Raw genomic sequence first — 21,339 nt, 5'->3', positions numbered from 1 at the left:
AGTTATTACACCCACATGATTGTTACCCCAGCCACCACTCCCAGCAGGCCTTACCTCTGCCGGACCCCGTGTGTTGAGGAGATTTGTCCTCGGGGCACGGCTCCTGCGGTTCCGGAGGCTGAGGAGTCCCGTGGTCTCCGGTCTGCACGCCAGAGGCCCAGGGACGCTGGCGGTGTGATTCAGTGGCGTCCACGCCCTGCGAATGGGGGCCCTCCCTGGCGTGACTCTCAGCCTGAGGACAGGAGGTGGGGTGAGGTGCCCGGCTCAACAAGCGCGACGGGGAGAAGGGATGACCTCCTCCGCCCTCTCCTCCCGTTCTGTGTGTTCTGTTCTGTTCAGGCCCTCAGCAGACTGGGGGACGCCCCCACGCCAGGCGGGGAGGGCCGCCTGCCTGCCTGCCAGCCTGCCTGCGCCCCCTGGCTCAAGTGCTCGTCAACACACCCCAAACACCCACCCCCACAGACACACTCGAAAATAGTGTTTGATCTGGGCACCCCCGGCCAGTCTAGTCGACACATAAAATTACCCATCAAATTCTGCTACATTATCTTCTACAAGCTCTGTTACATTACCTTTTACATTTTATGCCTCTAATCCACTCAGAATCGGTTCTTGAATGTGGTACAGCAAGTTTCTCTGTTTTCCCGGATGGATATCTAATTGACCCAGCACAGTTGTTGAGAAGACTTGGCCACCAGTCCACAGCGCCGCCTGCGTCAAAAATGAGGTGCCCGCGTGAGCACAGGGCTGTGGCTGTGCTGCGTGTTGTTTCACTGATTCTGCCGGTCTGTCCTCGTGCCAGTGCCATGCTGCCCTAATCCTGTGCCTCTCTGAAACGTCTGCGGTCCAGCAGGGCTGCCCTTGCCGCCTCTCTCCTCGTCCCTGAAGGGCGCCTGGGCTGTTCTGGGCCCTTTGGATTCCCACGTAAATTTTAGAATCAGGTTGTCGGTCGCCACACACATGCGCCCAGCTTTCTGGGATTTACATTGAAATTGCTGTGAATCTATAACTCAGTTTTGGAAAAATTGATACTTCTATGATAGTGAGTCTTGTACTGTACAGACATGGTATATAACAGTCTTTCTGGAGGTCCTCTTTAATTTTTCTCAGTAATGTTCTATAATTTTCTAGGTAGAGGTCTTGCCCATCTTTCTTTAGACTACTCCTACGTGTTGGATATTTGTGATACTATTTTAGGTGGTATTTATAAATTTCCTTTTCTCTTTATTGCCGACATATAGAAATATAACTTATTTTTATTGACTCTGTTTCCAGTGGCCTTGCTAAATTTATTTATCAAAATCAAATAATTTATTTGTAGACTCTTTTTTATTTTCTGTATACCCAGTTATGGCATCTGCAAATAGTAACAGTTTTACTTTTTTCCCCCCAGTTCTCACACCGCGTATTTCTTTTTCGTGTCTTATTGCACTGTGCAGTATTTAATGGAAGTGATATCAGTAGGCATCCATGTCTTATTCCTGATCTCAGTGAGAAGGGTTTTTACCACAAGCTTATTTTTAGATTGTGAAAATTTACACTGGAAGTTTTGTTAGCACACACTTGATTTTGTTTGTCCCTACGATGAGCTTTCAATTTGGGAATACTTTTAAGTTTGAAATGCAGCAGTGATGGTTTGTAGGCTAGGAGCCAGGTGAATAGAATCAGTTTTTTATCTTACAGAAAAGGAGCGGATGTTTATCACAAGACTGCAGCTCCTTATTTTAACCTTGTGAAGATTTTGCCCTGTCCGTTGTACAGAAGGATCTCATGGCTGGTACAGCCGAGCAGGAAGTCAGGGCGATGTATTGGACCCGAAGCTCAGGCTGTTCTTACTGTGCCCCAGTTTCTTGGGAGGAGATTGAATGTGTGGTCCCCAAGGTCACAAAATTATCACTCTTGTCTTCGATCTCCAAGAGAAAAGTTGTCAAACTGCTTCATAGGTATATTTAACATCTTTCCCTTCCCCCTCCTCCAAACCTCTTTATATAACTGTCATCTGTCCCATCCCATCTTTCTCGGATTTCCGTTGCCATGGAAGCAAACCTGAGTTGTCCTGAGTCTCACAGGAAAGGAGCCCTCCCACCGCCCTGGGATCCCGAAGGGCTGCACCTGCAGCTCTCCTCAGCCACCTGGCGGAGCCACCCAGCAGGCCAGGCACAGGGTCCCCCCCAGTGTCTGCTGCCACGGGTGCTCTCGTCTGACGCCAGAGGGTAGGAGGGGTGACTGAGAGCTCCCCTCCAGTCGGGCTGCCTGGGCCACGGCTCTTTACAACCCCCGCTGTCCCAGGTTGAGGACGGTGAGTCCTGTGCAGATACCCAGACTCTCGCTCCGCTGAGATTTGGAGAGAGGGAGGGTAGAGACCCGAGCTGGAACCCAACCAGCCATGGGCTGCCCACTCGAGGATGTCCTTGTTATTCTCACACCCTCCTTTGCAGACCAAGTGACTACCCAGGGATGACCCAAGAGATCTCCCTGCAAGACAGAAAATTCTAGGATTTTCTATCTTGCAGGGAGCTCTGGAGACTAAACACTCGTAATTATCAAAGACCTCATTAAAGAAAGTGTTTTCTTCATTGACTGCACACAGGGTTACATTAAGCACATACATTTTTTCCTTCTTGAGTTCAATCTCTGTGCAGTTCTGCCTTTTTCTTTCCTCGTCTTTCTGCGGTGCCTGCAGTTCCCTTCGTTCGGGGCGGGGGCCTCCCGGGGCTGCAGCGGCCCAGTGCGACTGGGCCCCTGTGCTGCTCTCTCCCAGATGCTCATCAGCATGTGACAACACGCTCTGGCCCACGAGGGAGAACGGGCAGGATTAGCATACTTGTTTTCTCCGTGCCTCTGCCTGCCACATCTGTACCTTTGTCAGAATTTCCCGGCATGAGCCGTGTCTCTTTTTCTGCCTCTCTGGGTGTTTGTCCATCCACAGGTTTGTATCCGGGAAGACTGCTCTTTGGCCCGTAAGGTCAGCTTTCGGAGCAGATGGCTCAACTGGGCAGTCTTCAGCGCTAAGGGGCCGGCCCCTCTCCCCGCCTTCCAGATGAGGCTGCTGGTATCCAGGCCACTCCCCTGCTGGAGGGACAGGCCCGCTCAGCTCCCAGCAGGTGGACGAGTCTCTGGCCCCCTCCGTGCCGACCTGTCACGCCAGACACCAGGGCGTGTCCGGATACTTGGAGCAGCGAGTCCCTTTGCACAAACACCCTCTCTCGGGCCCCTGGGACACCGAGCCTGAGACACTCTCCGGGAGGGAGGGAGGGGAGCCCACACGGGAAACGGGCCACAGAATCGCGTGCTGGCTCCGATCCCGAAGAAAGGTGCCTGGGGCCCTCACCTCCTGCAGCTGCCTGGCCGGCGACCAGAACGTGCTTGGCGCTCCGCTCTTGGCTGTGCTGGCTGCGGGGTCGTGTTTCAGGTCTGTCTTCACCGCCACTCCCCAGTCCTCCGGGGCGTTGCGGCTTTTTCTTGGTGGCCGGGCAGGAAGCCTCTGGAGCTGGAAGGAGTTGCTGTGCTCGATAACAAAGGCCATCAGTTGATGTAAATCACTTACTGGCTGCTTCATTTATTAAAGAGGAATCGGGCACAGTCACTCTCTCCTCTTGGCGCACTTCTCCAGCGGTCGGCCCCCAGGTGAGCCGAGCCCTCGCTGGGGGACCCGGCAGGCACCCGGCTCGTGGCCAGGGAGTCAGGTGAAAGAGAGGCTGGGCTTTCGGAGGCTCCGCTCTGAGACGCCAGCGGAGCACGGCCTCGCTGAGATGGGGGACACGTGCCGCCCCGCTGGGCCCTACCTGCCCCGGGGACGTGCCGGCGCGGCTGGGCCGGGCTCCGAGCAGACGGCGAGGGAGACGTGGTCTCCGCCCTCCGCGGCCAGGACGGCCAGTGGGGGCCGGTGCCCAGCGTGAGAGTGGGCCGGGATGGCGGGGGTCGCGGCTCATTTCCTGGACGGAGGACTTGCTGTCATCGCCGTGGGACTGCAGGGCTGTGGGGGCACGGAGAAGTGAGGCCCCCACGGCCCTCTTCTGCAGCTCCCTTGCGCGGTCGGGCGGGCTGCGCGCCGCGTCTCACGCAGCGGGGGGGCCGGCCACGGCCGTTGGTCCGGCCCCCACGTTGGAGCGTCTGGAACCTCAGGGAAGCAGCGGCTCTGCAGAGCTGCATTCCCGCCTGGAAGGGGGTGCTGCGCCCTCCCGCGCACCAGGACTTTTCTCGGAGACACCTACTGTTTGCTGTGGTAGTGTCAGCTGGACGTAGCGCGGCCCTTCTGAGGGCGCGGGGTTGGTTGGTCGCGGCGTCTAGGCTGTGGCACCGAGGACTTCCCTCGTGGGCTGCTGCGCCCCGCAGCACCCTCTGCGCCACCCACACCGAGTGCCCCGTGCCGCCCGGTGTCTTCAGTCGACTTCGCGAGGCCCCGCCCCACCTGCCCGTGGCCCCCCTCACGGTCCCTTGTCAGGCCCCCAGCACGGTGCAGAAGGAGCTGACAGCGCCCTCGCCGGGCCGGCAGGTGCGAGGGAGGCCCCGGGGGTGCGAGGCCAGGCAGGAAGCCGCCCCGTGGAGGGTCAGGCCGGCTGGAGAGGAGAGGAGGCTCCGAGTGACTTCCCCGTGAGCCCCGTCGTCGGCGCCCGGCTCCCACACCCCGGTGGCTGCCCCGGTCTTTGTCGCCACTGGGTTCCTGGCCCCGCCCTGTGGCTCAGGTGCCCCAGGCTGCGTGCAGCTGGGCTCCAGACACGTGAGACGAGGCCCCGCTTTTTAGACCGACTCTTGATCTGAATTGTTTCGTGCATCGTCATGTTAGAAGGTTCCCCTGAGCTCTGCGCAGCCCTCCGGTGGAATCTGAATCTGTTCCCCTCGTCAGTCATCAGGGTAGACCGAAGAAAGACCAGGCAGCTTGTTGCCATCTTCGCGTCGTAAATATTCTAAGAGACCTTCGGATCTTCGGTGTCCTGTTCTTGAAGCCGAAGGCACCCTTCCGCCCTTAGGCCTTCCCCGTCGTCAGCGCCGTCGGACGTGACTCCTGTGCTGTCCGTGTGCCCTCGGACCCCCAGGACCCCCGAGGGCCCCGCGAGCCAGGCTCCCGTCACTGGCCTCGCGGAAACGTCGCTGTGGGTAAGGGGGGGTCGGGGGGCGGCGAGCGTGAAGCCACGTTGCTTAGACCCCCCGAGGGCCCCGCTGCCCGAAGCACAGAGGACACCTCGTGGGAGCCCGGGAAATAATGCCACAGGAGACAGCCAGTTCCTGACGCTAAGGAAAGTCTGCTGGGGGTGAGTGCGTGCCCGTCTTCTGGGTCCCTGTGCCCGGGCAAAGGTGGCGGCTCTGTCCCAGCCCCAGCACAGTGCCCGGCCGCCCGGCAGGTGCTGGCTGAGCGGCTCCAGGGAGCAAGCTGCCTCTGCTCTTATCCCCTCGTGGTCTGTAGTCCTAACGCTTTTCTGTTTTTAATAACATGAGACTCTCGTCACCCTAAGGCTCTCATAATTACAATCACGAATATGTGTGGAACACATAACAGCATGCCGGGCCCGGAGATAAGGGTTCTCCACGGGTCCCTCCCTTCGTCCTCACGGGCGAGCCTGCGGGTAGGTCGCCCAGGCAGCGCGTGCTGGACAACTCCCCACCTTTCCCTCGCGTGAGGAAGCCAGCACACAGGGGGTCCCCGAGGGAGAGCCAGCCCCCGCCCTCCTTGTCTGTCCCCCCCACCACCCCGGGGCCAGGGCTGGGGGGACCCGAGGCCAGTGCTGCTCGGAGCCCCGGCGGAGCTGGGCTGTGGCAGGGGGCCACTGGAGGCACGTCCCAGGCGGCGTGTTTCCCGCTGGCAGACTTCGGGGTGGCCCCCAGGAGCTCCTCGGTGCGAGCACGAGCGAGGAAGGGCCCGCAGGAGGGTGGCCCGCATGCTCTGGGGGTCAGAGGGCCAGCGGCCGGTGTCGTCAGCGCTGACCGACGAGACCCATTCCTTCGCTTGCCCGGCACACCTTGTTGGACGCCTGCTCGTGCCCGTGCTGCCGAGCATGGGTGAGGAGACAGGCCCCCCTCTCCCCGCGGTGCTCAGCCCGCTGGGGAGGACGTGCGTGGAACGGCATTGGTGGGGTGACGAGGGCCGTGGCAGAGGCGTGCAAGGGATGTGGGGAGCCAGTTCCCAGGGGCGTGCCCGCTGCACCTGGGAGAGCCCGTGCCCCTGGACGCCTGTGCGCTGGTGGCCGCCTCCCACCCCTTGCTGGGGAGTCGGCGTGGGAGGCCCACCCGGCCCAGGGCAGGCAGGTGCTCTGTGGCAGGTGACAGGGTGGGCGCGGGGTGCAGAAGCTAGGAGAGAGGAGGCTGGCTCGCAGGGCCCTGCATTCTGTGGTGCCAGGCTTTGTTGGAGTAGAGGGACCCGCTGAGGACCACGGATGGAAGAATGGTTCTCTCCACCCCGCCCCTGACCACCTCTCCCTAAAACTCCAGGAGCGTTCCCAGACACAGCACACGCGTGGGCCGCTTCCATCCGCACGCCTGTGTGCCACGGCCACTTCTGCCTCGGCACGCCTCGTGCCGGGGTGTTGGGCACACCTTGCCTCAGCCCTCCGCAGGGAGCGCCCCGCTGCAGCCGCCCCCAGGCAGAGGGGCAGCACCCGGCTCCGTCTGAGGTTTAGCAGCGGACGCTGCTGAGCTGCCCGCTGCCTGTGAGAGGACGTCCTGGCGAAACCAGTGACTGGGCCTCTCCACTGCTGCACATGCCCACTTGGCAGGAACGCCTCCGGCACCCAGATGCATCATGTGCGGAACTGGGCTTGCGGGTCACACAGACCGGCTGGCGCACGGACTGGCAGAGGCACCGTTAAAGGGAGCACGTCACCCCCTCCCCCCACCTACCGCAGTGACTTCATGGGAGCCACGAGAGGCCAGACCGAGGGCAGACAGCTGCAGCCAGGGGCCCGGAGGGCCCTGCAGGGCGTCAGGCAGGGCCACCACCCGGGTGGGGGCAGCCAGGCTGAGGCCAGAGAGCCCTGGGGGCTGTGGCCTCCGCCAAGAAGAGCGATGCCCACCTGAGGGAGACCTGGGTAGAACCGACCGGTCCTCCCGTCATGGATGGCTACCCAGCCCTGGCCCGAGCTACCTGCGCAGGCCTTTGCTGATGCAGAAATCCGGTCAGTGTCCGGGTGCCCAGCTTTCCTAAAGCATCTCTAAGCCAAGGATAAACAGGACTCCCCTCTGCATCCTGGGCTGCCCTGAAAGAGGAACTGGGAGCCGCTGTTCAGGGAAGCAGAATGGTGGGGTCCAGTCGGGCATTGGCATTCACTGGCCTTGTAGTCGGGCTTGCATCGACTCGGCTCCCCTGGAGGGGTGGAGGGCCTAATCCAGGTGGCTCTGGCCTTGGGTCTAGGGTGGAGTGGAGGGTGGCACCCTGCAAGGGCTGCGTCTTCACACAGCCCGTGTCTGGGGGCTTTCGCCGGCCAGAGGCCCAGGGGTAGAGACGGGGTGACACCAGCAGTGCCCCTTCCCGTGTGCCTTGGTGTCCCCTGGATGTTGGCCGTGTGCGTGTCTGGGCAGGGAGACGACAGTGCTGGGGAGCCCGAGGCTCCGGGTGGAGACATACCCATTCACACCACTCTGACCCTGGTCCGCACAACTGTGGGGCAGGGCTTTACCGCACGGCTGAGGAAGAGTGGGGCCAGGCTCAGCACGCTGCATCGCAGGGGGCGATGGGACGAGTGCTGGTTCAGCGGAAAGCAGCCGAGGAAGAGAGCTTTTTTACAGTCAGCTGGGTTCCGTGTTTGCCGTGAGGGGGCTGCCCCTGGACAAGAGTGTTCATCGGTCAGGTGGCCCGCAGATGAGCCCCGGCACACCTGTCTCCTGTGTGGGACCGAAGCGGTAACCTCCCACAGGCGAGCAGGAGTTTCTCGCGAGCAGCTTCAGTGAGTCCCACGAGGCTGGCCGGAGTTCCGTCCCCGAGTCCCGTGCGTGCCCTCCTCCCAGCAGGAGTGAGCTGCTGGGAGCTGCGGCCCCCAACCGCCACCCCGAGGCCCCCGCCCCAGAAACAGGCCCCACTCTCCCCTCAGCGTTTCCTGTGGTGCACCGAGCAACGGTGCCTCCCAGACTCCTCTTTGTTCTCGAGCGCTTCATCAGCACCTCCGCGTGCCCTTGGCCCTGGGGTGCAGAGGTGAGCCAGGCCGGCCCCCCAGACAGGAGAACTGGCAACCCCGTGATGAGTTCTGGTCCTGAGCAGGGCCTTGAAGACAGCGAGGCTGTGCAGAGAAGGTGGGTGAGGGGGTGGAGGCAGAGGGAGCACAGCAGGAGCCCCGGGGGGGAATCCGGAGAGCCTGGGTGCCTGTCAGCCCAGAGGAGGCCCACGGTGTGGAGGCACCCGCGTCCCCACGGCTTGCTGGGAGAGCTGGGCCGAGGGCGGGAGCTGGCCGGCAGGAGCCTGTGGGGCCGAGGGAGCTGCAGCCCTGGATGCCAGAAGCCACGTGCCCGGTGCGGAGAGCCTCCGCAGGCCTTGTGGCCTCGGCCTGCCCCCCGCCCTCCCCCCCGGAGCCTTGCAGCCTCTGCAGAGCTCAGCTGCCGGGGTGCGGGAAGACATGGAGACGCAGGTTCCCTCCTTATGGCTGAGGAGCCACTGCTTAGCTCAAGAACTCAGATTCCTGTTGTGCCCAGTCCAGAAAACCCTCTTCTCCTGGACACGGTGCCTTTCCCTCCACTTGCACCAGAGAGGCCTGGGCCTCAGCTACCCTGGTGGACCCTCCCCCCGTGCCCCCGTGGGCTGGCAGGGGAGAACAGGCCCCAGAACACAGCCCAGCCGCAGTCTGGTTAGGCGGCCCATGTGCTCACCACCCCTGGCCTCCCGGACACTCAGTGTCCCTCTGAGCAGGCCAGGCCCAGCACGGCTTTCCCTGTGCAAGCCTTTTGTGAGGGCTCTGTGAGGTGCCGCACAGACAGCCCGGCCCGAGCCCCCCAGCTCTCCTTCCTCCCTTGCAGCGTTAGTGGCCGTGTGCCTGGGGTGGGGGCCCTGATCAGTGGGACAGTGGGAGCTGCACCCAGCGCCATGGGGCCAGGAGTGCCTTCGGGAAGGTGAGCAAAGCATGCTCCAATTTGCAAAAACCAAGTGGCTTGTGTTCCCAGGAACATGGGTCTCATCCTCCCTTATCTAGCTGTCTTTTGGAGGGGGAGGGGGGCGGGGCAGGGGGGGAGTGAGTGTGTGAGAGAGAGAACAAACACCTGCGTGTTCCGCCCACCTTCTCTTCCATCCCCACGCCCAAAGCCTCCCAGTGTCAGTGGTGACCTGGCTGGCCCCGCGGAGCTTGTGCACGGTGACGGAGCCCGCCCCCCTTGTTGGGCTGGAATGTGAAAGAGACCCGTGGTCCCAGAGTCGAAGCCGGGCAGCAAAGCTGTCGGGGGGCAGCCCGCGGCAGCTCCCAGAGATGGCTGGGCCTCCGTGCGTCCTGGCCACACCTCCTCTGGTCAGCGGTTCCGATTCCAGTTGGACAGCGGCAAGAAGTGGAGAAAGGCATGTGTGTCAACACCCTGGCCGAGCCAGCCAGCCCCGGTTGCCCAGCTCTGCGAGGCCGCACAGCAGAAGCTGCCACCTGGTTCTGCTTAGGGGGAGCTCTCTGCCCTGAGCGAGTCCGGGCGCTGCCGCGTGCAGGCCTGCCGTGTGCCTGCCCCCCGAGCAAGCCCTGAACCCGGGGCAGGCGGCGAGGCTGCTCTTTGCGCTGACGAAGGGCTTTCTGCCTGTCCACCCGGCTCCTCGGCAAGCCCCCGCCCCCCGCCTACCGCAGCCACTGGGCCTCCCTTTGGCAGGGCCTGAGGGCCCGTGCTCCGGAGGCCTAGCCTCTGGAGACTTCCTTATAAGCTAGAAAAACAAGCAGCTGAGCCGTTCCTTGCTGCAGCTGGGCCCCGCCTGCCGAACCTATAGAAAGGCCTGGAGTGGGTTCAGCCTCCCAGAAGAGGAAACCTGGCTCCAGCCTCACCCACAGGGCCTGTTATGTCTGGCTGCAGAGGCCTTCTCCTCTGGGGTTTTCCATGCCTGTGAGCGAGGCCCCATTCATTTCCCTGTGGTTTCGTGGGAATGTCCAAAACGCTCAGCAGGTTGCAGCGAGCCCCGGAGGAGAGGGGTCAGCAAGAGGCTCGAGCTCTGACGCGTGGGCAGCCCTGGGGCTGCAGCACCCTCCACTCAGATGCTGGACGTGGGGTGCCCAGTCGGCCGTGGGTGGGCGCCCATCACGCAGCCTGCTGAACTCCCTCCCGAGGGCCCCCCACCCACCCTGGCCTACTCTGCCTGCAGCTCCCTCTCTCCAGGCCCCTGCTTTCCAGCTCCCAGGCCACCAGCCCCACCCCGGCCTGGCCTGGCCTGGGAGGGAGCTGCCGCAGGGAGTTCCAGCTGCTCAGCCCGGCAGCTCCCGCTCCAGTGCTCCTCAGCCGCTGCCTCCCATCGTGCCCTGGCGCCCGGGCCCTCCAGCTTTCCGCCACACGACACTCAGCTCGGGGCGAGGCGGTGCCCAGTGGGGAAGTGTGCTCTTAGAGCAGACGGACTTGAGACCGGCTGGGAGCCGTTCTCGTCCGACGTCCGGGGCAGCAGATCTCACGGAGAGCTAGCCGGACGACCTCCGTGAGTGGCCCAGTGCCCTTTGCACAAGACACCCACAGACAGAGCTGTGACGAGCGCCCCGAGGGCTGAGGGCAGCAGAGGCTCCCTCGGCCTCTCACTCGGCTCTAGTCTCTGGAAATGGATGCGCTTTCAGGTTTGGGTGGCAGCCATGCCGCTGCCCTGGCTGCCCAGCTGCCCGGCCGCTTCCAAAGCCACTTTCTGAGTGTTCTGAGCATGGGAGGGTGGGGCCGGTTCCTCCTCCTCTGGTTCAGCTGGTAAAGTGGGTCTGGAGGTGGCACATCCTCGGGGCCCAGCGTCTCTGGCCAGGAGGGGCTGAGAGGGTAGAGGCAGAGGAGCCGAGGGCCGGAGCGCGAGGGCCCTGAGCGGGCGCCTCTCCGGGCTTAGGAGGGCCCTGCTGCCGGGGGCCACGTGCTGAGGGAGGGGACACAGCCTGCTCGGCCGGCTGTGGTCAGCCCAGCACTGACCTCGATGCAGACTGTGGCTGCCAGCGGCACAGGACAGAGGCCAAGGCCCCCGGGTCTGCCCAGGAGGCGGCTCTCCCCGAGAGCCCCTGCCCCCTGCAGTGCGGGCGGGCAGCCCGCTCAGCCCCAAGCTCTGCCTCGCTCACCTTGGCTCCTCGGCCCCTGGGAGCACGTTCGGACCTTCCGAAGGCAGGCAGCGGCGACCAGAAAACAGCAATAACGCCTGCCTCGTCCACCAGCGGAAGTACTGGGTGTTGTCTGCCCTCCCCGGCCTCGCTGGCTCTGCAGTCTTCGGGTTTCTGAATCCACTTCCCCAGCCCCGCGGCCATCGAGGCTGGGAGCTCCTGCCTGCCAAATCCGGGGGTCTGCAGGCCCCTCCCCCTCCCCCTCCTCACGACAGCGTGGGCCTGTGGACACCCTGCAGGTGCAGCTCGGCCTCATCCGCCCCCCTCGCGCCGCTCCGTGTCTCGGCCACTGCGTCGCGCTCTGAGCCCCTCCTGCCGACCCTGCGTGTGCCTCTGCCCTCCCGCTGCCTCTGGCTGCCGCTTGGCGGCCCTCAGACTCTGCAGCTTCCACCCCAACCGCACCTGGCCTCCGGTCCCTGGGTCCCACCCTGCCTGGGTTCTTCTCCTTCACGTCCATCTCCAGTTCTACCCCCTTCCCCCGGGGCGCCTCTCCCATGGAGTTCCCACTGCACAGCTCTCCTCCGCCCTCAGTGCCGCCTTTTCCAGACAGGCCTGCTGCTGGGGGGTTGGGGATTGGGGGGACCTTAGCACTTGTACTGTTTCATCCCTCTGTGCAAAGGGTTGCCATCTCTTGGAACTGATCTTGCATTTCTGGACACATGTCCTCCCACGGCTGAAGCTCTCTGGTGGCGACAGGGCCCAGCACGCCGCGGATGCAGCGGGCCTCGGGGCCCCCCAACCCCGGTCCTGAACCCCAGCTGCTGCTCGGGGAGGAGTGGGACTTGCGCCCACACGCAGAAAGGGGTTCGGAAGGTCCCCCGGGCCTGCAAGAGGGTTGAATGGGCTGCACCTACATGCAGTGTTGTCTGTCACAGGGGCTCGCTTGCAGGGCGCCGTGTCCCCCGCCCGCGGCCCTGACCCGCAGCAGCAGCAGCAGCAGCAGCAGCAGCAGCTCGGGGCGGTCTGAGGGTGAGCGAGAGCACAGAGAGAAGCGGACCCGGGCGGCGGGTAGAGCAGTCTGGCTTGTTTCGAGTGACAACGCTGCCGGCTTGGCTTGCTGCGGGCGCCCTGAGCGAGGGGGAGAGAGGAACGGGCTGTGGCTGCTCTCCGGCCTTGTCCGGGGATGGCCTCGGTCAGGCTCTTTTCTTAGGCAGAGCGTTACACTAATGACAGCCTCCGGCGGTGAGCACAAGGAGGCAGGAGGGCATGCGTGAGGACCGTGTGCCCGAGCAGAAAGGGGCGCGGTGGCAGGGACCTAGCCTTCCCCACTCCCCGCGTGCCCCGCCCTGTGACCGCTCCCTTCTGCACGGACTCGCCGGGAGCCTGCGCATGCCAGGCCTCGCTGGGGGACCGGGGCAGGCAGCCCACGGCCAGGGGGGCGGTCGCAGTAGTGCGGGCCGAGTGCCAGCCAGCGCAGGGCGGGCATCTCGTGCCGCCTGCGCAGAGGAGGGGACCTCTGAGACAGGGAGACAGGAGAGGCACGGGCCAGGACTCCAGGCCAAGTCCAAAGGAACAGCAGTGCAAAGGGCCGTGAGAATTCACACTTGGGTCCGAGTGTGAGGGATGGGGACAGGGAGGAGGGAGGGGCGGTTCTGGGCATGACAACAGCTTAGTCAGCCTCACTGACCAGGAGGTGGGACTGTCTTGAGGGCAGTGGTGGCCGCTGAAGGCCTTCAAGCGAGAGAGGAAAGTGACCAGATTGGCCCTCAAGAAAGAATACACCGCTCTGGGGTGAAGGGCAAGACAGAGCAGGCGCCACTAGAAGTAGGGAGTCCCGCCTGTTGGCGAGAGATGGAGGCCTGGACCCAGGGTGGGGGTGTCGCTGTGGTGGGGGTGACACTGGTGGGGGTATCACTGTGGTGGGGTGTCACTGTGGTGGGGTGTCACTGTGGTGGCGGTGACACTGGTGGGGGTGACACTGGTGGGGGTGACACTGTGATGGGTGACACTGTGATGGGGGTGACACTGTGGTGGGGTGACACTGTGATGGGGGCGTCACTGTGGTGGGGGATGGCACTGGTGGGGATGACACTGGTGAGGGCAACACTGGTGGGGGTGTCACTGTGGTGGGAGGGCTGCAGAAGCCTTGAAGCCTCTTGCCGTGTCCAGCCCAAACCCTGGGGTTGGGGCTGCCCAGCTCAGTCACGTCCACAGGATGCGTGCGTAATCATATTGTCATATTTGATTAAGGCCAGGCACTTGCATATTGCATCCCCATTTTCCGTGTAAACAAACTGAGACTCAGAGCGGTTAAGAAATTGATCTGAAATTGCACAGCTAGCAAGCAGCAAAGCTGGGGTTCAGGGCACGCCGCTGAGCTGGTAGGCGGCCTCCCCTCTGCAGGCAGCGTGGCCTGAGCGAGGAAGAAGGGTCGGGGCCGGGGGTGGTGAGGGCAGGAGCCTGGACCAGAGCAGGCCTTGTGCAGCCGCAGACACAAATCAGAGCCCCCGCCTTCCAGAGGAGCCGAGGGGCACCTGGCCCAGGTCCTTGACGGGCGTGGACCGGCAGCACAGACAGGTGCGGTCATCGGTGAGCAGCAGGTGCTGCGCCCAGCACCTCCTCCCTGTGCGGTCATGAGGCGGTGCACACTGGCGTCTCAAAGGCAGAGCGGAGTCCGTAGTAAAAAGGTCCAATAGAATTACCTCCAGCACTGCCTATGTGTTGACGCCTTATTCTTTCAGTGGCAGTAACACCTCTGAGCAGTGCCCTTCTGGACCGAACGGGCGTTGTTGTGGGAGGGGTGTGTGCACTTGTGTGGGGGTTGCTGGCGGTCTCACCTGCCGTCCGCCATAGCAGGCGAGGGACCCTGGCTCCTCTGGGCTGGCTCAGCCCCTCCCTGAAGTGAAGAAGCCTTGCAGCGGCCCTCCTGCCTCTGCCTCCAGCACCCGGAGGCCCAGAGCGCAGGCAGGCAGGGTGCTGTGAGGGGGCGCGCGGCCCGAGGCTGGCCGTGCAACTGTCCGTCACCGCGGAGCCCGCCCCAGACCTCCGGAGCAGCGGACCCCCGGTGGCACTGGCTCCAGATGCTCAGCAGATGCCAGGCGTGGGACCGAGGCCCTGTCTCTGAGGGCTTGGCTCGCTGCTCTGGAAGGTAGTCCTGGCTGCCGGCCACTCCGGAGCCCCTGCTTAGAGCAGTTGTCAGGCAGTTGCTGAGTCCCTGCTCCGCTCCCCCCACCCCAGCGGGACGGTGATCTCATGTGTCTGCCATGCCGGGGTGGGGGGCTGTCGGGGGAGGGGCGCTGTCCGAGGCCAGGGCAGCGCGCAGGCTCCCACCCCTCGGGTCCCCAGAGCCCTGTGCGCAGCTGGCTCTCAGAGGCGCACCCCACCCACCCAGAGCCGCTTGGGCGCCGACTGAGGCCTGGCTGGGGGCCAGTGCCTGTGCCCTGCCCCCAGAGGAGCGAGGCGATGGGGTGAAACAGTGTGCCTGAGAGGCGGGGGGCCGTCAGAGCTGCTCTCCTGACCCCTCTGCGGTTCGCTTTCCCTGGCTGAGCACAGCCCTCCGGCTTCGGGGAAGCAGGAAGCACCGAATGGGGAGGCCGGAGACCCCGGCCTCGGGCTGTGGGGCTGCCGCTCAGACACTGAGGCTCCCCGCTCCTGCCCTGAGGTTCCTGGGTTCTAAACTGCTCCTGCCACGTCCCAGGTCCCTCGGAAGGAAGACATTGGGGGCCCCCTGCTGGTCCTCCCAGCAAACCGGCCTGGAGGCCTGTCCACGTGGTGAGAGGGGCCTCGGCTGGCCCCAGAGGAGAGCTGGGACGCTCACCGCACCCCCCCGCCCCCCTCCCCGCCACGCCTGCTCAGTTTCCCCTCCCACGGGGCCTGGCCAGGTTGCTGACGGTGAACCCTGAGCTCTGCAATCTGGTTGCTGGCTGCTTGGCTTTTCCTTGGCCTCCCTGTCCCCGGGCTCCTCTGTGGGGACCCAGTCCCGTCTGCACTGTGCCCCTCCTGCAGGGCGCTCCAGGGCCCGCCCCGGGCCCCAGGCTCACACGCTGCCCGCTGCCCGGTTCTCTCTGGCACCGCCCCCCACCTGCCGGTGCAAGCAGGTGGTGAGGACAGGTTGTGGGGAAATGGCCCCTGCAGCCGTCCGAGACCACTGGCCCCGCTCAGGGCGCCGGGCTCGGGGCTGCGCTGCCTCCCGGGTTGGCGACGCCGGCGTGTTTCTGGGACCAGCGCTCAGTATCAGCAGGCGGATTCGGAGGAGGTCTGCAGGCTGCCCTCCCAGGCCCTGCCGCCCTGTTGGGAGGGAGAGGTGAGGCACGCAGAGGGAACCGGAGCCTCCCGAAGGCCCCGAGGGGCCTGTCCGCGTCCAAAGCTGCGCCAGACTTGGCTCTCAAGGTCGATAAGCGCACACTTGTTTTTCTCTCACCGGCCCCAGACAACTCGCAGCACTAAACCAGCCGTCCAGGGGGGACAGGTGGTGGGGCCACTGGACAAGCTGCTTGACGGGGGTCTGTTGTCAGTGCCTGGGGCTCCTGGCGTGGGCCCCCCCTCCCCACCCCTTTTCTGCCCTTCTCCTTTCCTGAGACCCTGAGAGGTGAGGCAGGAACTGGGAGCAGGAACGTGGCTCGGCCTGGGGAGGCTGCCCAAGCATTCCGTTCCTCTGACCAGGCGGGGTGGGGGGGTCGGGCAGAAGCCACCGTCCCGGCTCAGCCGGGCTACTTTGCCCTGCCGCCCGACCACAGCCCTGCTGTGGCGTCCTGCTGCCCCCTGCTGGCCACGCTGGCAAAACGCAGCCCAGGGTCTCCACCCTGGCCGGCCCCTGGGCTGGAGGCTGGGGGCTCTGAGGAACACGTGTACCCCTGCCCCCAGAGATTCTCGGACTGGGCAGGGAGACAGGTCTAGACCTGCCTGGCACACAGTCACGTTTGCTGAGTGAGCACGCGAATGAATGGCCGTATGCATCTGAAGCATGTGGGTGGTGATGGCCTGCAACGCCTGACCGAGAGCCGGCGATGCATCGAGTCGGACGCTCGTGGGCCGGGAACTGAGACTCCTCCCGGGCTGACAGGCGCTGAGAAAGAAGCCAACCACGAAGAGTTAGGTGATGCTAGCCCGTGACGCGGGTGACCCCAGAGCAGCCCGGGCCTCTGGGAAGGCCTGGGGAGTGGGGGAGAGGTAGCAGGGTGGGAGTCCCAGAGCGCCCCTCCTGTCTTGAGGCTCAGGGCTGGGCGGGCACGGCGTGGGCCCTTGTTCCGGAGGTCTCCGCAGCCGCCCTGGGAGACGGGCGCTACTGCTCAGTGCTCCTGTGCTACTTGGGAGGGGCGGGAGGGTCAGAAAAGGCCTGTGGCCCCCTCAGGGTCCTACAGCAAGAGCCCGTGGAACCAGGTCCAGGCCTCATCTTGGGAGGTTTTTGGTGGTCGGGTTCAGGGGCTCGAACTCGAGGGTTTTCCAGTAGGAAGTGCTGTGCTCAAGGGCAGGTGTGGGGAGGGCAAGGGTCAGGATGGCCACTTCAGAGGCTCTTAGGGCATCCTGGTGGGAATGAAGAAACTCCTCTTTCCCGCTTCCTGCCAGGTGCTCGGGCCAGCAGAGGCCCAGGCTGTCCCTGCCCCACAGTGGGCCCGTGCAAAGCAGTCCTGGAGAGGAGGGGCTGGGGGTGTGGGGCTTGTAGGGAGGGCTTCTGGGAGAGGTAGTTGTGCCGTGGGGAAGCGTGGCAGAGCTGCACTTCTGCTGAGACAGGCCCGGTGTCGGGGGAGGAGGGGCCCCGCACACGGAGCTCTTTCTCTCCACCCCACTGCACCCACCCCCCACCGGCTGCTTCTCTTTGCAGGAGCTTGGCGAGCTGACAGGGCCAACCCTGCAGCTCCACCCACACCTCTAGGAAGGGAAGTTCGTGCCCGGCCTCAGGCCGCTCCCTGGCCTGCTGGAACTTCCTCCCTGCCCTCTCCTGCCCTCGCGGGAGAAGCACAGGCTGGGCATGCCGCCTGGGGTTCAGATTAAGGCAGGGGAGAGTCGTTCCTGTCTTGGGCAAGGCGCTCTCTCCCCACTCAGGGCACCCCGGCCACCACGGCACCAGAACGTGCCCGAGGCCCCTCCCAGAGGCTCAGCCTTGTGCACACGTGTGACCCATGGAGCCCCTGGTCGGGGAGCGGCACATGGCTGCCCCAGATTGCACTGGGGGGTTACTGACCCCAGGCCTCTGAGGTCCAGCCTCCCACTTGGCCTGTCGCCTCAGTTCCGGCCACTTCCTCCATCTGCCATCGACCCTCCTCCCCCAGGTCCTCGGCGAGCCGTATCCATTCGTACATATTGTTGACTCTGATACACACCAGTGAGGCAAAGCCAGAGCGTCAACCCCTAAGAGATCGACTGTCTGGGGTTGGAACACCCCCACGGCACCTTGGCCTTGTCCCACGATGTGTGGTTCCCTCCTGCTGTTTGGGACACTCCCGCTCAGCTGCAGAAGCCCTCGTCCCCCGGGGGGGGGGAGCCCAGCACTCCTGGGGGCGGAAGGGCACGGGGTTGTGGGCCCACCCTGGCTTGTTACAGCCGCAGTGCCCCTGGGTGTTGTGGGATGCTGGTCACTCACCAGGGGTCCTCCCCGGGCGCCTTCTGCGCGTCAGGCAGGTGAAGCCCTGGGGCGACCGCGGAGAGTCGGACGGCAACCCCCCCCCCCAGCCTGCTCTCCGGGGCCCCGTCCGGCGGGGGAGGCGGCGCACCAGCTAGCGCTGCAGAGAGGAGCCGTGTGGACTGCTAGTGCGGTGCGAGGCGAGCAGGGGCGAGCGAGAGAGGGCACCCCGAGGAACCACATAGATCGGGCGGCAGGAGGGCCTCGCCAGGCCGAGGCCGGGGGTGCGGGAAAGGCTGCCAGCAGAGAGCCCGGGACGGACGGAGAGCAGGGCGGCCGCTGACCGGCCCCTCCCCGCCCCCGCAGGCTCGTGGAGGAGTTCATGCTCCTGGCCAACATGGCCGTGGCGCACAGGGTCTACCGCTCCTTCCCCGAGACGGCGCTGCTGCGCCGGCACCCCCCGCCCCAGGCCAAGATGCTCAACGACCTGGTGGAGTTCTGCGACCAGATGGGGCTGCCCATGGACTTCAGCTCCGCTGGAGCCCTCAATGTGAGTGCCCGGCGCCGGCGGGTGAGGGGAGGCAGGGAGGGGCCCCGCTTGGGGGAAGCAGGGGAAGGCCTGGAAGTTGGGGGTGCAGCAGCCTCTGCCCCCCACCAGGGTCTGTTCCCTTCCGCCAGGACCCCCCCGCAAGAGAGCGAGGAGGCCCTGGCTGTGGGCCGCGCTCACCCCCAGCGAGGGGCACCACCTGAGGGTCAGCTGTGGGCAGGGGTCCCGCAGCCAGGGTTGGGCTGGCTCGTGGGGGCCAGAGCGTGTTTTTAGTGGTGAATGGCGTCAGCTGTGCACTGCGTGGAGCTCAGCTGCAGGGAGCTCAGAGGGCCGTGGCCTTAGCCCTGCCCCCCGGGAGGCTCTTCCCACCTGTGCCCCGGGCCCGGGCGGGTGGGGTGCCGTGGGTCCCAGCCGGAAACGGCCTGTCCAGGCCAGCGCCACGGGAGAAAGGCCTGACCTCCGAGCCGTCGCCCCTGAGGCAGGCCCAGTGGGGGACCCAGGCTGGGGGCTCGCTGGCCCCTCGCACCTCGCCCATGGCCACCTGAGCGGGCTGGGCGCCTCGGGTGACCCTTCCTCCCTAGAGCCGGGTCTCAGAGGCCCAGTGGGTGACAAGGGCCACAGAACCTCTCCCCAAGCCTGACCGCATGTCACACGGGTTTGCTTCCAGGAAAGCCTGACCAGAATATTTGGAGACGACAAGTACTCCCTGGCCCGGAAGGAGGTGCTCACCAACATGTGCTCCCGGCCTATGCAGGTGAGTGGGGGCTTCCCCCCACCCACCCCCTTCTCCCGGGAGCACCCGCGATCTCTGCACACACACAGGACCTGAGGGGAGGGGAGGGGAAGACGCCCCCAGGCGACACCTGGGGCAGGTGGGCCCCATCCTGAGCCTGATCTGCGGCCTCCAACTCAGCCGTACCTGCCTCACCTGCTCCAGGACCACATGTCTGGGCGGGTGAGCGGCTCCCTTTGGGCCTGGCTGCCCTCCGCACGGGCTCCAGCTCTATTTCCCGGCAGAAGGCAGGGGGCTGCCGCCGGGCGCGCACAGAGCCCTCAGCGCCCAGTCCCCGTAGGCCAGGCCAGGTTGGGGGGGGACGGGGTGGGGGTCAGCAACTCAGGGCCAGACGGAGATCCTGGAGGGGGAAGAATGCTCCCTGTAGCCCCCACTGTGGCCCGTGGGCCCGAGGCAGAGAGCTCTCCGTCTCGCCGGCTGGGAAGAGGCAACAGGCCGTGGGCCCGCGTCTGCAGCCGGATGATGGGCGGGCAGCCTGGGGCTAGGGGATGGCTGGCTCCCGGCAGCCTCTCAGCCCCCGAGGCCGAGCCTCAGCCCCCGCCGCCCGAGCACCCTGGGCAGGAGCCAGCCCGGCGGCCGGTCAGGCCGGTCAGGCAGGTCAGGCCGGCAGGAGCTGCGGGTGTGGGTGCGGACGCGGCCAGCTGTGGGCTGCAGCCTGGCTGGGGCGCTGACAGACCCTCCCCAGGGTCTCCGCTCAGCAGGGTCCGCCCTCTTTGCGGGAGCCAGATTGCCCCGTTGGCCACAGCTGGCTCTCTCCTGGCATCTCGCCGCTCTGCCGGGGCCGGGGCCTTCGGGGCCCGTTTGGACTGGCGGCCCTAACCCGGCCCGGTCGTTACTGTGCCTTAAACCCCACACCGGGAAGCGGGGCGTGCCTGTGGCCACCCGGCCCGGCACTGCCCTGCCCCCAACTGCCCCTAGGTCCCAAGAAATGCTCCCTGGCTGGGCCACGCGGGGCCCATGGGTTCCCCATCCCCTGCCCCTGGAAGCCGTCCCCAAGGTCACACCAGCCCTGGAGCTCCATGGAAAGGAGCCTTTCCCAGAGTCACCCAGGGCCTGGAAAAGACAGCTTCTCCTGGCCTTTCCTGCCGGCGACCTCGGAGGCCTGCCTTTGCCTGGGGATCCGATGGCAGGACAGAGACCGGGCAGGGTGGCAGCGGTGCGCAGCGAAGTCCCGAGTGAACTGCCGGAACAGGACACCAGGGCGGTCCCGGGAGGGCCGGTCTCTGTGGGAGAGCCCCGGGCCCCACCCGCCCCACCCAGCCCAGAGACGCCTTCGCCGGCCAGGAAGGGGGCCGGGGTCCTCGGCCCTCCTCACCCCGGCTCACGTGGGGAGCCGCGCCTCCTCTGAGAGCAAAGCCCAGACGGGGCTCAGGGCGGAGGCAGCTGCCACCTCCCCTGGTGCCTTGCCCCGGACATAACCTGGGGCCCCGCGGGAGCTGGAAGAGAAGCCGGGCCGGGGAGCCGGGCGGTCACCACCAGCCCCAGGCCCGGCCCAGAGCAGAGTAACTGGAGCCGGCCGTCCGCTGGGCTGAGCGAGCGCACCGAGGGGCGTGACCCTGGCTCTGGACACCAACCTGTTCATCGGCCTGCAGGCAGCCGGGCGTCCTCGGTGCCCAGCCTGGGAGCGGGAGACGCAGGGCAGGCAGCTCCGGGGCCTGGGGCTGGGACCCCCAGCGTGCGGCTCTGGGGCCGGCCGGGGGCTCTTCGCCAGGCCCTGGAGCAACTCCGTGTCCCTGCCTGCGCCCCAGTTGTAACCCCTGCCCTGCGGGAGGGTCTTATGAACCCAGACCCGGGTCTGGGCCTCGGGCCGGGTTATCGGGGGCAAGCGGGGCGGAGGTGGGCAGGGTGGTGAGCCCCCGCGCGCCAGCTGGGCGCTGAGACCCCCCCCGCCCCCCCAGATGGCCCTGTACTTCTGCTCGGGGGCGCTGCGGGACGAGGCGCAGTTCCGGCACTACGCCCTCAACGTGCCGCTCTACACGCACTTCACCTCGCCCATCCGCCGCTTCGCCGACGTCACCGTGCACCGGCTCCTGGCCGCCTCGCTGGGTAAGGGGGCGCGGGGCTCGGGGGGGGGGCACGGCTCTGGGACGCCTGCCCCCAGCAGGTGACCAGGAGGGCCTCGCCGCTGGGGCTGCGGAAGCGCCGAGGCAGCAGGGAGCCTGGGCCTGAACCTCACCCTCTGGGAGCCCCTGTAGGGGAGCCGCATTGGGGCTCATCAAAACCCAGACCTGACCAGCGCGGCTCAGTGGGCTGGGCGTCCTCCCGCAAACCGAAAGGTCTCTGGTTC

The 21,339-nt window shown here is 65.4% G+C and overlaps 1 protein-coding gene across 4 annotated transcripts in view; it reads left to right on the top strand.

Moving 5' to 3' along the window:
- Positions 1 to 21,339, top strand: part of DIS3L2 (DIS3 like 3'-5' exoribonuclease 2) — a 269,396-nt gene that overhangs the window by 243,782 nt on the left and 4,275 nt on the right. For all 4 annotated transcript variants that reach the window (XM_045845838.1, XM_045845836.1, XM_045845839.1 and 1 more), the window contains 3 exons: positions 18,079 to 18,262; positions 18,927 to 19,013; positions 20,951 to 21,098. In XM_045845838.1, the coding sequence (XP_045701794.1) occupies positions 18,079 to 18,262; positions 18,927 to 19,013; positions 20,951 to 21,098 (419 nt within the window). The remainder of the gene's footprint in view (positions 1 to 18,078; positions 18,263 to 18,926; positions 19,014 to 20,950; positions 21,099 to 21,339) is intronic.

The sequence above is a fragment of the Phyllostomus hastatus genome, unplaced genomic scaffold (assembly GCF_019186645.2).
Source record: "Phyllostomus hastatus isolate PE091 unplaced genomic scaffold, TTU_PhHast_1.1 phas_contig_477, whole genome shotgun sequence".
In the NCBI taxonomy this organism is placed as follows: Eukaryota; Metazoa; Chordata; class Mammalia; order Chiroptera; family Phyllostomidae; genus Phyllostomus; species Phyllostomus hastatus.
Note: the sequence above shows the minus strand (reverse complement) of the source record. Positions and strands in the feature narration are given on the sequence as shown.